This window comes from Acartia tonsa, chromosome 13, assembly GCF_053477335.1.
Source record: "Acartia tonsa isolate MP-2025a chromosome 13, ASM5347733v1, whole genome shotgun sequence".
Classification (NCBI taxonomy): domain Eukaryota; kingdom Metazoa; phylum Arthropoda; class Copepoda; order Calanoida; family Acartiidae; genus Acartia; species Acartia tonsa.
The window spans coordinates 5254867-5268369 of NC_137272.1; the positions used below are offsets into that span (position 1 = coordinate 5254867).

The 13503-nt window shown below is 31.2% G+C and overlaps 1 protein-coding gene across 2 annotated transcripts in view; it reads left to right on the forward strand.

Annotated features, from left to right (window-relative positions):
• LOC145304530 (NAD(P) transhydrogenase, mitochondrial-like) overlaps positions 1-13503 on the forward strand; it is a 76667-nt gene that overhangs the window by 44590 nt on the left and 18574 nt on the right. For both annotated transcript variants that reach the window (XM_080146429.1, XM_080146427.1), the window contains 3 exons: positions 8936-9041; positions 9466-9636; positions 10200-10313. In XM_080146429.1, the coding sequence (XP_080002555.1) occupies positions 8936-9041; positions 9466-9636; positions 10200-10313 (391 nt within the window). The remainder of the gene's footprint in view (positions 1-8935; positions 9042-9465; positions 9637-10199; positions 10314-13503) is intronic.

A 13503-nucleotide genomic window follows, 5' to 3' on the forward strand; every position in this document is an offset into this window, starting at 1 on the left:
CTTTAAATGGGACCAAGACCAGTAGAAAGATCTCGGAAAAGTCGATCAGGTCCTAAAAGGACGTAAACCTAGGACTTTGGGAAATTTGTCAAAATTGATCTCTAAAACGGCACCGACTTCGCCCCGCCTTAAGGCGAAGTCGGTAGGGGATTTTCAAGCTTCGAAAAATCGATGATGTATTGATTTTATTACAGCATGCCCAAAAGGTAAAAGTTGCTAAATGTAATAAAGAGTATGCACAAAAAATTTTATTAGGATAGGTCAATTTTTTCTACCAAAAAAAATAATTTTTCCGAAGTACGCGAAATTTGACTTTTTTTTCTCGAAATTTTTTTTGATAAAAAACATAAAAATACTACTAGAAAAAATAACTTTTTATGACTTTAAAGGCCTGATCCTTAAAATTCAGGCAATTTTGAATAGATTTGGCCAAAAAAAAATTAGTTCTATTAGCAAAATTTCTTTAAAAAATCAAGTTGAAAAAAAGAGAAAAGTTTGGCAAAATCTGTGGTCGATTTTCCAGCTTCAAAAAACCTATGACATATTGATTTAATTACAGCATGCCCTAAAGGTTAAAGTTGCTAAATGTAATAAAGAGCATTCACAAAAAAAATTATGAAGATCGGACATTTTTTTCTACAAAAAAAAATAAATTTTTTCTAAGTACGAGAAATTTGACTTTTTTCTCTCGAAAATTTCACTTTTTTATATAAAATAGAAAAAGTTAGTATAAAAAGTGAAAAAACCGAATTCGCCCCGCTTCACTTTTAGTCGATTCAAGAAAAAACTATACAAGCTTTTTTAAAGTTTTAAACGGAAATGGATAGCCCATTAGATTCTTAATAAGTCCCCTGAAGACGTCTAAGCTCTAGCTCTTACCAGTTTTTGTCCAACTTACAGTTTTTCCGACCGAAGCAAAAAAAATCGAAAATTTTTTTTTTGTCGTCCGACTTTAAGACCCAATAAGTACCCTAAAAATTCATCTCACAAAAATTTCATTTTATACTTTTTTGTAGGCAATTTAATAAGGAACAAATTTGATTTTATGTTTTTTTCTGTCAGTCGATTAGAACATGGAGAAAAATGCCATTTAATGAAGGTGGTCAAAAAAATACCGACTTCACCTCAAAACCGAGATCGCCCCGCTTTACCCTACCTTTTCCTAGAATCATGATTCCATTTCAAATTTGAAATCCAATGATTAAGAGGTGGAAAAGATAGTACACTTATGGGAAATGAAAAATATTATGGTATTGACTTTATTTTCCTAGAGGATTCTAGGGGCACTTTAGGATGGGGTGGGGTGAAGTCAACCTCGACTTTCAATTTTAGTTAAAAGGGGTGATTTCTCTTTGGAGGATGGGTTTGTAGTAAAATAATAATAAACCTACCCACTAAGAAGGAGAACCATTTTGGTCCAGCGGTTAGCAAGATCTTTTGCTACAGACAAACAAACATCATGTTTCTTCAATATAAGAATTGTCTTTTCCTTGGAATTTGACCAATAGTATAAAACCAATGAAACCTATTTTGAAAATTGAAATTTATTCTCGATATTGAAAATTTGCCAATGTAGAATAAAATGTTTTCCTTTTCCACACGTTTTCTTTTTTACTGTTACAAGTTTTAACATAATGGTTGCCGTTTCATTTCTTTTTACAATCGAAGTTTTTTAAATTTATTGTTGAAGCCCTTTCAAACACAGTTGAAAACCATCCATATACAGACTGGCCAGAGTGTACGTTTTGTACGTTACGCATCGAATCTGTGTACGTTCTGGACGTTATTTTGATATGTGTACGTAACGTATTTTGAAATTTGTATTTTTGTACGTTTTACGTTTTTTTTTAAATAATAAGAATCAAATATTAGCAGAAAAGTAATTTGTATGTTTTGTACGAAAATTTTTGCAAAAACAATAGGTGTATTATTTAAATAAATTCAATAATATCTTCAATTTTCATAGAACAAAAATATGTATGTAAATTATGCATATATGTTATTAGAACTTACAGTTTAAATTTATGGATTTGAAATATATGTCCTATAGATATAGTTTAAACTATTGAACAGAAAGAGATATGCAGTTGACTAAATTCAAGTTTAAATGCATTTCATGCCACTACCCCTTTAATAGATTTTACGATAATTTTTTTCAAATTCTTTATATACTTGGGGTAAATTTTCTGAGATATCATATGGTGCACAGTGTAGGATTAAGAAGTCTTATTTTTTTGGTATCTTCAGTTTTTAAAGAATAAGAATTAAATATAAGTATAAAAGTATTTGTATATTTATTTGTATTTGTACAAAAAGTATTACAAAAATAGTATATTATCTATAATGCAAAGTAGAATGATGTCTGTCCGTCTGCTTGTCCGTCTGTATATCAGAAGCTTAATATCTCAGTAACTACTGAACCTATTGTGCTCTACTCTTCATGGAATATACCTAATAGTCCTGTGATGGTTTTTGCTATTTTCTTTGGGGGAGGGACACGTAAAGCTTTTTACTTTCTACTAGGATTAGAGGCTTCGTATCCCTCTTTTATAGAATCGTTTGTTGGAAATTTGTCAAAAAAAAATATAAAAAAATATTGTGATTATTTTTTTCATTTAGGCTTCGCCCCAGGGTGCGTTGGGGGTTCCCCCACCCCGCTGATTTGCATTAGTTTACAAAAATAAATTGAGGGGTGGTTGATTTTTTCATTCTTAATACTTCCACTAAATTTCATTGAGATTTGCTTATTGGTTGGGGGGCTGAATTTATTCCTAGATTTTCACGTTATCATATATTTTTAAAAGGTTTTGTGATTTATTTAAATAAGTTAAATGCTTATTTTTTACGACACTACTCTATAGTTTATATAGTTCCCAGATTTCCATCCATAACTTTTGAGCTTCGCTACTTAAGGATGTTGTCATCCTTGTTTTTTACTTTTTATTTTTAAATAAAAAAATGGGTTTTTGAATTCAACTTCCCCCCCCCCCCCTAATCAAGTTCCTCTAGAGGCCTCTAAGGGCGTAGTCGCTGGTCCTTATAATAGGATATACTTTGTACATAATAACAGAATGTCTGTTTGTTTGAACCAAAGAATCTCGCTAACCACGGAACCGATATGGTTCTCCTTAACAGGATAGCTTCTCATAGGTTTTTGGAAGTTTTATAACTATTTTGGGGAAGAGTATCACCATCCACCCTCCCAAGAGAAATTGACTTTAGAAAAAAAACTACCTCCTCCCCCCAAAAATGAATTTAAATTGCTATTTTAAGTTAATTTTTTTCCAGATGTCTATAAATAACTTTTGAGCTTCGCTACTTATGTATGTTGTCATCCATGTTTTTTTTATTAAATTCAACTCTCCCCTCCTCAAGTGCCCCTAGAGGCCTTTAGGAGCGTAGACGCTAGTTCTTTTGAATAGAGTATAAGGATATCTTGTGTCTGTCAGTTCGCTATGGTTCTCCTTTACAGGTAGCTGCTAGTAGACTTAAATGTATTGATAACAGGTAACTAGGAAATTATTTAACTTATTTTTATTAGGAATGTACGTTTTTGTACGTTTTTTTTACTTTTTTATGTACGTAACGTATTTTTTTGTGTACGTTATGTACGTTTTTTATTTTCAAAATTGGCTGGCCAGTCTGCATATATGTACATTATAGAAGTTTCACTGTAAAGAAGAACCCAATCGGTTCAGTGTTTAGCAAGATCTTTCGGTACAAACATACATACTATCGCTTTTGTAATATAACTAGCAACTACGCCCTTCGAGGCCATAAATGACTCTTGAAGTGCACGTAGTAGGGTCATAATTTGTAAGGCCTATTTTTCTGGGTTAAGAGAACCTTATCGTTTCAGCAGTTAGCAAGATCCTTTGGTACACACAAAGACAGATAGACATCATGTTACTTTTATAAAAGGATTATTTCAAAGTAGCTTTGTTCTTTGATTAAAAATAAGAAATTAAAAGGGATAAGACAATGGCCGATAAATTAATGTACATTCCCAATGATGATACACAAAATCACTCTTTCTGAAGTGTTAGATTTCGTGGTTGAAACGTTTGAAAACTTAACTTTATGAATCAACCAATTAAAATTAACTAAAGCTCCCAAAGTTGTTTAGCTAACGAATAAAACCTCATTATAAAAATTTGTGGACTAGTTTAATAAACAGCCCATTGTCCCCTCTCTTTCTCTGATATTTGTAAACCCTGACCTCCCTGTGAATACATAAATCCTGCAAGTAAGAAAACCTAGAGAGAAACCTGCCACTTTTCTCAAATAAATAGTTTCAAAGACGTCCATGCATTATAGTATAACTAGCGGCTTCGCCCCTAGCCTATAGGGGCTTTGCCCCAAGAGGTTTGATCAAACCAATTTTTCGTATTTTAGATTTAAAATAAAAAAGAAAAAAAAATTTTTTGGGGGGGAATTTTTTTTTGGGGGGGAATTTTTTTTTGGGGGGGGGGGTTAGTCGACCCCACTATCCTTATAATAAAGTAACAGGATGTTTGTGTGTCTGTGTGTTTGTATCGAAGGATCTCGCTAACCGCTGAACCGATCGGGTTCTCCTTAACAGGGTAGATTCTTATATGTCCCGGGAAGGTTTATAACTATTTTGGGGGAGGGTACCACCACCCTCCCTAGAGAAAATAATTTTTTTTTTAAATTTCTCAATTTTAGAAAGAGTTCAACGAAAAACAAACATCAAACGTAAATTTTTTTACTTTTTCTTTTAAAATCTAAAATAAGAAATTGAATTATTAAAATCGACTCTCTCCTCCTCAAGTGCCCCTAGAGGCCTCTAGGGGCGTAGCCGCTAGTTTTAAATATAGTTTTAAAAAAAAAAATTTGGGGGGTTTGGTATTTTTTATTTTAGGGGGGGTTGGGGGTGTCCCACCCCCCGAGAAAACAGTTATAAACCTTCCCGGGACCTATGAGAAGCTACCCTGTAAAGGAGAACCCGATCGGTTCAGCGGTTAGCGAGATCCTTCGCTACAAACAAACAGACAGACATCGTTCTACTTTGTATTATAGATTATCAGAAGGGCAAAAATACCAAGCTAGTCAAATGTTAGAGAAAAAAAAATTATTTTAAAGCATTATGTAGTTAAAACTTACAATAAAACATCTACTAAGGCACATGACATTAATACACGTTATTTCCTAAATGTCTTAGTTGAGTTTCTCTGTTGAAAACCTAGTTCATATTTTAGAAAGATTATAGGAAAGAGTCGATATGAAGGTCAGAAATACATCATAGAAAGTTGTTAGTTTAAATATAGCCTTTAATATGCACAATTGGAATAAAATGATCTGATTCTTTTTTTAATAAATTCCAAAATTATAACCTTTTGTTTATAAGATATTGAAAAATCAAAGAACAATAAATAATCTTTATGGTTGAAAGTTCATTTTACTTCTTCTTTGTCTTATTTTACCAGTTAGTTTACAGAAACTCTATTTCTACTCACGACATCTCTATTTCTGTCTGTACAGGCTTACACATCAGAGAGAGAGGGGACAATGGGCTGTTTATTACACTAGTCCCCAAAGTTTTTTAATAACGCTTTTTAAACTTTGGAGACTTTAGTTGATCCTGATTGATTGGGTTATAAAGTTGAGTGTTCAAACGTTTAAACCACTAATTTTTATCAACAGAAGGTGAATTTTGTGTAACATCATTGGGGCGGTACATCAATTTATTGGCCATTGTCTTATCCCTGTAAATCCCTGCTTACACATACAAATTTGCATATTTTTAGTATAAATAATAATTGGTACCTATGGTTCCTTGTTACCTACACTTGCTTTATTTCAGAAAGAAAAACTGAAATTGCGTTCATTTTCCAGAAGAGTATTAAAGGTGTGCAGCACAATGGAATAGACTTGAAATAAAGTATTACCACACTTTACCAATAAACTGTAAACAAATATGATAAATATACAAGCAAAATAACAAGTTAAACCTTTTCCAAAAGTTTGTTTTATAAAACTATTTTATTTTCCATTGATTTTATTGATTATATAGTTTAGAAATATCAACAATAAAAATTTAAAGGCTATATATATGTCTTTTCAAAGAATAGATTATATAAAAAACGAAATTAAACATATTCAGGCTATCAAAAAGCCAAAAAAATATTCTTTTTTCCCATTAAATCGCAAATTTTTAAAATCCTTCCCTAGATTTTAATCTTATTTTGCTTAGAAACACACTTTTTCAGTTATTTTTTCTCAACAATGGATCTTAAATGATTATTACTGAAAACTTTTATGAAAATGTTATTAACCAGAACTTCAAATAAAGGAAATAAATTGCTGTTTGCCAGAATGTGTGCAAAAAGTTGCCAATATCTCGTTAGAAGGGACTTAATTTTAATTATTACTGCTTACGACTTAGTGGACTATAAACTATTAGAAAAGTATCACTAAAGTTGAAATTTTGAGGATCAACTTTTTTTCTTTTAAAATTCGCAGTGGCAGGAAGAAATCTTGCAAAAAAAGCCATAGTTGATTTTGAAAGAATAACGGGTTTTAATTTTAGCCTCTTATTGTACAATTACTTGCAATGGGAACTTTACAAGCAAATATTCTGACTGTTTTTTTTACTGGTAGATATATATAAATATTTTGTGATTACTGACTTACAAGGATCCTATATATTATATATTCCAAAAAGAATTAATTATTTTTTTTAAAAACTGGCAAATTAAATTGTAAGTGGAATTGAAATCCTCTTTTCTTTAGTGGGAACTTTTAAAATAAAACTGTAATATTTTAATTAAGATCCTCTTGAAGGAACGATTATTTTTTTTCATTTTGATCTTTAAGTAAAGAATTGAAAAAAACTAATGCAAGAAATTAAATATTTAAAAAGTAAAATCGTGCAACATTTATGCACATAGCCAAGTAAAGTCCCACGTGTATACAATAGTTTACAACAAACAACTTATTTCAAAGCATTTCCAAACTTTGATAAATATTTTTTTTAGCCAAAACTTAGTATTACGTGGTTTGACATAAAGATAAATAAAAAATTTTTAGTTTCAATTAAAAAAATTCTGGCCCCTACACCAATCATTTGTTATCCTAACCTAACCTAAAATAAGTATGAAAAGCTACTGTCTGCCACATTTTAAAAAGATTTTTTTTTAAGTGCTACAAAAGTAAAAAATTAACAATCCGTAATTTAAATAACTGATTCAGAATTTAAGTCTAAAAATTGGGCGAATTTCGGATTAGGATTGCAAACCCTAATAAAAGTTCTATGTAAATTGTTTTTACCGCCATAAGCTCTAGTTTTTGAAAATATACAAACCATTTTTGTGCTGTTATTGGTTTTATAAATTTACATTGTAAAATGTCAGGAAAGTTGGAAAATGAAACTTTCAAGTAAATATAAAACAAGTAAATATACAAGCCTAAGTAAATCCGTGTAATTTGAATTTGAAAAAGATTTTACTCGAACTTAAGATTCCTTATACCTCTCCTTGAGTAGGTAAATTACTTTTATCCTCAACTTATTCTTGCATCCAAATTCCCTAAACGTAGACAAACTTTTAAATAAAAAAAGGATAACACAAACCAAACATTTAAAAAACAATTATCCTGCTAAAATATTCCAATACTAAAATGTTTTTTTTTTCTGTGTCTGGAGCTGAAATAATCTTTAATTTGGGTTTGTGTGTGTTTGTATTCTTGAAAGATCACTTAAATAACTGGACTATTTATGACACAATTTTCAGGGAGGTTTGCTAATGGTCATAGAATGTTTTTAGGCTATTAGAAAGTTTTGTGTAAAACTCACCCACTTTATGATAGCGATAAGCAAGGGGAGAAAACACTAGCATCGATAAATCTGAAATATTAATGACTTTAGTCAATGTGTTACTTATGACAATCAAAAAAACATAATTGTATTGAAAAAATAAGTCAAAAGTAGTTATCACCAAGCTTTACATCTCATAAATATAACTTTTAAAGCTTCAATAAATTGTTGTGGATAACTTTTAAGTAAAATGCACATTTTAAAGATAGTCTTGAAAGTAAGTAATGGGATGAGTGGTTGTTTGATTGTTTTATGACCCTAAATTCAGCATTGCTCCAATCTTTGCTGGTTGTCAAAATGGATTCTTTATTTGTTAAATCTACATTTTTACATTCAATATTTCTAATAGCAAAAAGCTTTTTTTCTAATGAAGTAAAAATTGATGTTTTCAGACTAAACTGCGAACCAAAAAAAAAGGCAAGTCTGAATTTTCAGAATATCAGCTTTATTATTCATTTAGGATGATTTTACTGTAAATATGAAATGTAGATGCATCTTTTGGTTACAAGTTTCCACTGTTAATTTCTTATTGATCAGCACCAATGAAGCACAAAATCTCAAAAACAGCATTTGGTGGTGAACCAAAAAGATATGCAAATATAAAAGAAAATTAATGGGAAAACTGTTTTTTTTTTGCACTTTTCCTCACTTTTTTGGTGAGCCAAATGTTATCTAAGTACATGCCCATTACAACAACTTATCTAATAACCTATGTACCATTTTTTGTAGTCATAGCAATCTCCAATGGAGCCTACCGACAAACAATAAAACCATCTTCTAAAAACTACAGAATTTACTTTATAAATTGGAGTAAATAAAATTGAAATTTTTTCTTTTTTTAATACTGCTTGGCTCGAGGCTGCTATGAATACAAAAATACAAAATGCGGTTTTTGAGATCTTGTGATTCATTGGTGCTGATTAATAAAAAAATAACAGTGGAAACTTGTAACCAAAAGATGCATCTACATTTCCTAATTACAGTAAAATCATCCTTAATGAATAATAAAGCTGATATTCTGAAAATTCAGACTTGCCTATTTTTTTGGTTCGCAGTTTAAAATAAAGTGTTTGATCGTTGTCATTTTGTTATTTATTTTAGAATGTTGGACATGTTCAAGCGTCCCACCGACCCCCCAGAATACAACTACCTGTATGGCATTCCTGCTTCTGCTTTCCTCGCCTCCTATGGATGGGCTGTGTCCCAGGTATGCAGAAAATTTGTCGCAATTTTTTTTGTTTACTAAATGTCGTCTTGAATACATTAAGGTAGTTGTTGTCTTTGATTTTACCCTGATCTTAGAAGAGGTACACTACATACTACTCATAGTCTTATTTCGATTAAATTAGCAACTGGTTAAGCGACATATTTATATTTTAAATGTATATATAGATAAATACACCCCTCCTCCCCTTTTTAAAGACCTTTTTTGTAATAGCAAATTGTTTTCTGCTATTAGGCTGTGTTAATATTCCCGACGCTATTCCTATTGAAAGCTGGCACAGGGTCTTTGGGAAGGAGATATACAGTATTTAAACCTCTACCCCCTCTAGTGTTTTACTCTAATGGTCAAGCATCCTATAGACAATCAACGCTACCTTTCTTTTAACTTAATTTTGAATTGTTTCAAGGGTTACCCTGAGGTGCACCAGATGGCCTACCTGACCTCCTCCCTGTGCTGCATTGGTGCCCTTGGCGGTCTCTCTGCCCAGCCCACCGCTAGGCTCGGCAATGCTCTCGGTATGATTGGTGTGAGCAGCGGTATCGCTGCCACCCTCGGTCTTCTCCAGCCTTCCCCTGAAGTAAGTATATTTAAATACTTGGGTATGTTCGTCACTTTTATGATAGGTTTTGGCAATCCTATGATTGAAAGAAGTAAGATATTTTTGTCGGTAGCTTAATATTTCGATAACTACTTAATAAATTTAGTTCTCTGGGATGGTTTTAGGCTATTTTCTTTTTTGTCCCTACCACTTCAAATACAAAGCTCCTAGAAGCTAGTAAAGTTACAATATCATATTTAAATGATTTTACTTCATTAGTAATGAAAAATTCACTGCTAAAAATCTGGATTGTTTTTTTTATATTTCTCAAATATTAAAATAAGATTGCAAAGATGATAATGGGCTGATATTACACCATTCCCCGAAGTTTTACATTGACTATTCTTATTCGTTAGCCTAGCTAACAACTTTGAAGACTTTTACTGAATATTGAGTGGTTGGTTTAGTTAGTTGACTGTTCAAACCTTTCAACCACTAATCTTTAACTACTTTAACTTTTTGTTTTATCATTGGTGATTTATCGGCCATTGTCTTATCCATTTAGATCCCTGGATTTTAATATAATATATTATTTTTCTTAGGTATTGGCCCAGATGATCGGAACCGCTGGTGCCGGTGGTCTGCTCGGCTCCGTCATTGCCAAGAGGATTGAGATCACCGACCTGCCCCAGCTTGTCGCTGCTTTCCACTCTCTGGTAAGCTCCTTTGCATTGGTTTTGTTCTTGTTTATGTATTTCCAAAAATAGCGCAGTAGTAAAAAGCTAACTATACGGCCTTAATGAAGCAGGAGTTCTGACCTAAACACTACATTGTATGTAGCCTTTTTCGAAATTGGGAAGAGTTGCACTTTTTCGTCCTTGTTTACCCATTAGACTGGCCCAAAAAAAACATGAATTTTTAAATCTTTACCATATCAATTTGCGCATACCTTGAAGTTGTTACCGGCTCAAATGTAGACCTTTTAGTGAAAACTAGACCTCTCTACAATGAAAATTGATCTCGAAATTTCAATCTTAAGCTTTTTATCAAAAAACGGAATATTTTCATGATTTTAACAAGAAATAATTAAAGAACTGCCAACCTAAAATAATGTAACAAAAGTTTAAATATGAAGCAATTATAAAAAGTAGGCAGAACCGCCATTCCTGCCGAATAATTCCGAAAAACGTCTAAAAACATTGTTTTATTTAAATTGATAATTTGTGTAAGAAATTGAACGAAAACAGTAGCTATTAGTCTTATGAGAAGAGAAATTATGAAAAACTCTAAAAAAATACATTTTAAAGACATAAGATAGGAAAAAGTGTTGTTAATAAATTTCGTGGCTCAACAGACATTGTCGCCAATAAAGAGACAATTTATTTAAATAAAAAATTAAATGAAGGTAAAAAAACATGTAATATACGTATTCTCATATTCAACTTTAAAAAAAAGCATACTAATAAAAAAATTAATATTGCAAAAAATAATTTGATTGTTTTTTTATTAAACCAGGAATAAAGAGTAAGGCTTATCTTTAATTATTTTTCTTACATGATTTTGCAGTATGAATTAGCTTTCCCAAATTATTGTAATTGTACATAAATAAATTTTTATACTTTTTTTCTTCATATGTTTATTCCTGGTGATTTTAATATTTTATTTCAATGTTTGTAAACAAACAGACAGAAAATTTGATGTTTTGCTTTATATCTGGTTTAGGCTATATTAATTGGGGAAGAAAGAATGAAAATAAAAATGCATTTGACGAGATAGCGATAGATTTTTTCTTAAAATCAATTATAGGGCTAAAATCTACAAACAATACATAACCTATTTTTACATTGCGCACATTGAAAAGCGATTTAGACCTTCATTTGGGCCACACTATTACCCATTACTTTATTTTACAATTTTTATCATCGTTTAAAAAAAGATAAATCTTAGGTATGAAAACTTTTATTATTTGTTACAGATTACATATCAAAAAGTTGCCCAACCTTAAAAATGTTGCTGTTTTTTATCTCATTTTTTGGCTAGTATTATCAATTTAAGACTTTTGTGGGGATAGTCTTTATATGAAGGTGCATTCAGCTTTTATCAACATTTTCTATTTATAAATTTTTGTAAAATAGCATCTCTAAAATGCTATCAATAAATCTTAAATATATTTCATTGTTGCAAAAGAAAGAGAAAAAATAATAGAAAGTGTTTATTTATCAGTAATAAAAAGTATGTACCGTTCGAGATATTTTTTTTCAACTTTGCTCTAAATTCGATTAATTTCCGCTGATAGAAGACTGGTTCTGAGCTAAACTACAGAAATACGTATCGCACGTACTTTTCTTTTCCTATCCGCGGACAACAGTCTATTATTCAATGAAATCTAAATAACTTCGGTTAATCTTAATATCTAGATAGCCTATTGAAATCGAGAGTTTTGCATTCGCTAATTCTTAACATTGAAAACTGATTTAAAATCTAATTGTTTGTATTTCACGTTTTGGTATATCAACGCTAATCTTATAAATGCGGCTACAGATGGGCATTGGATTGTTGAGTTATTGGCGGATAGTGCTGCGGATTGGAAGAGCGCTTATGTTTTGATACAGCTGCGATTGCGGCTTTCAGGCCATTTAATAAACAAAATAATGTTTTAATCTAAATCAAAGATATTTTTTATTTTAAAATGACTTTACTTCCTGGGTGTTATATAGTGTGTTCCATCTTTTCAGTCTTGTGTATCATATTTTCAATTTAATAATTTACTTTGTCTGCCTGTGTCAAGTGAAAGTATAGGGGAAATTTTAAAAAAAAATTCTCAGATTGAAAATTGTCTATTATGGCGAGAAAAGGCAAAAAAAATTTCGGCGGGAAATGGCGGTTATCTGTGGTTCCGCCGCAATTTCTTCACAGTTCCATATTGTTCTCCACTAAAGCAATTGCTGTGCTGAATTTTATAGCTGTAACTCTTTTATGGGCTGAGATCATGCGCGTTTTACTTTAGGTTTCAAAAAGTGGCACATTCGCCTCCCCCCTTTGAAGTACTTGAAAAAAACAAGAAGAAAACATTGTTTTAAAACTTGGGGGATTTTTGTAATAAACAGCTAATTGTCCCCTCTCTCTCTCTGTGAATTTTGGCATCCCTATTGCAAATATGAAGTACTTGACAATATGCGGTAGTGATGACATACCATTATATACTTTTATAGTTTCGTGTTAGATATGTCATAGACAGATTTAGTTGAAATATTGCCATCTCTTACTGTTCTATATTAGTAACAAGGATGCCAATATATAAAAAAGCGTCGCAAGGACAAACGTTATTAAAAATAGTCTAGTCAAAATGAAGGGCTATGAATGTATGTTAAATTTTTTCAGTAATGCTGAAAGTAAACATTTAAAATGGGGGTGCATGGACATATTTGCTACGCCTTAAAACAAGCCCTATTGTTCAAGGACTCGTGCAAGGTTTTAAACTTACATGACCATTCTATCAAAATTCTACGGACAGAACTAAAGACCCTAAATTAAGTATAGCTTCTCTTTTAATAAATAAAAAAACAATATTTTTGTTGGAGAAGGGGATTTACTAAAGTTGTTTACAACTGTCAAATATTATTAGTAAAGAAAATTTTTTTATTTAGGTAAAGGTTTAACATCATAAAAAGAGTTAATTTAATTTCTTTTAAGTCCCTTTTCGTAAACTCTTTTGTCTCTTTCTCGATTTTTTATATTATTATATAACACTAACATTATACTGTTTCTTTTAGATCCAAAATAGCCTTATCCTTTTCTTATCTTGAAACATCCCAGGGATCTAAAGGGATAAAACAATTGCCAATAAATTGATAAACATCTACATTGATGATACATAAATTACCCTTTCTGCAGATTACTATTTGT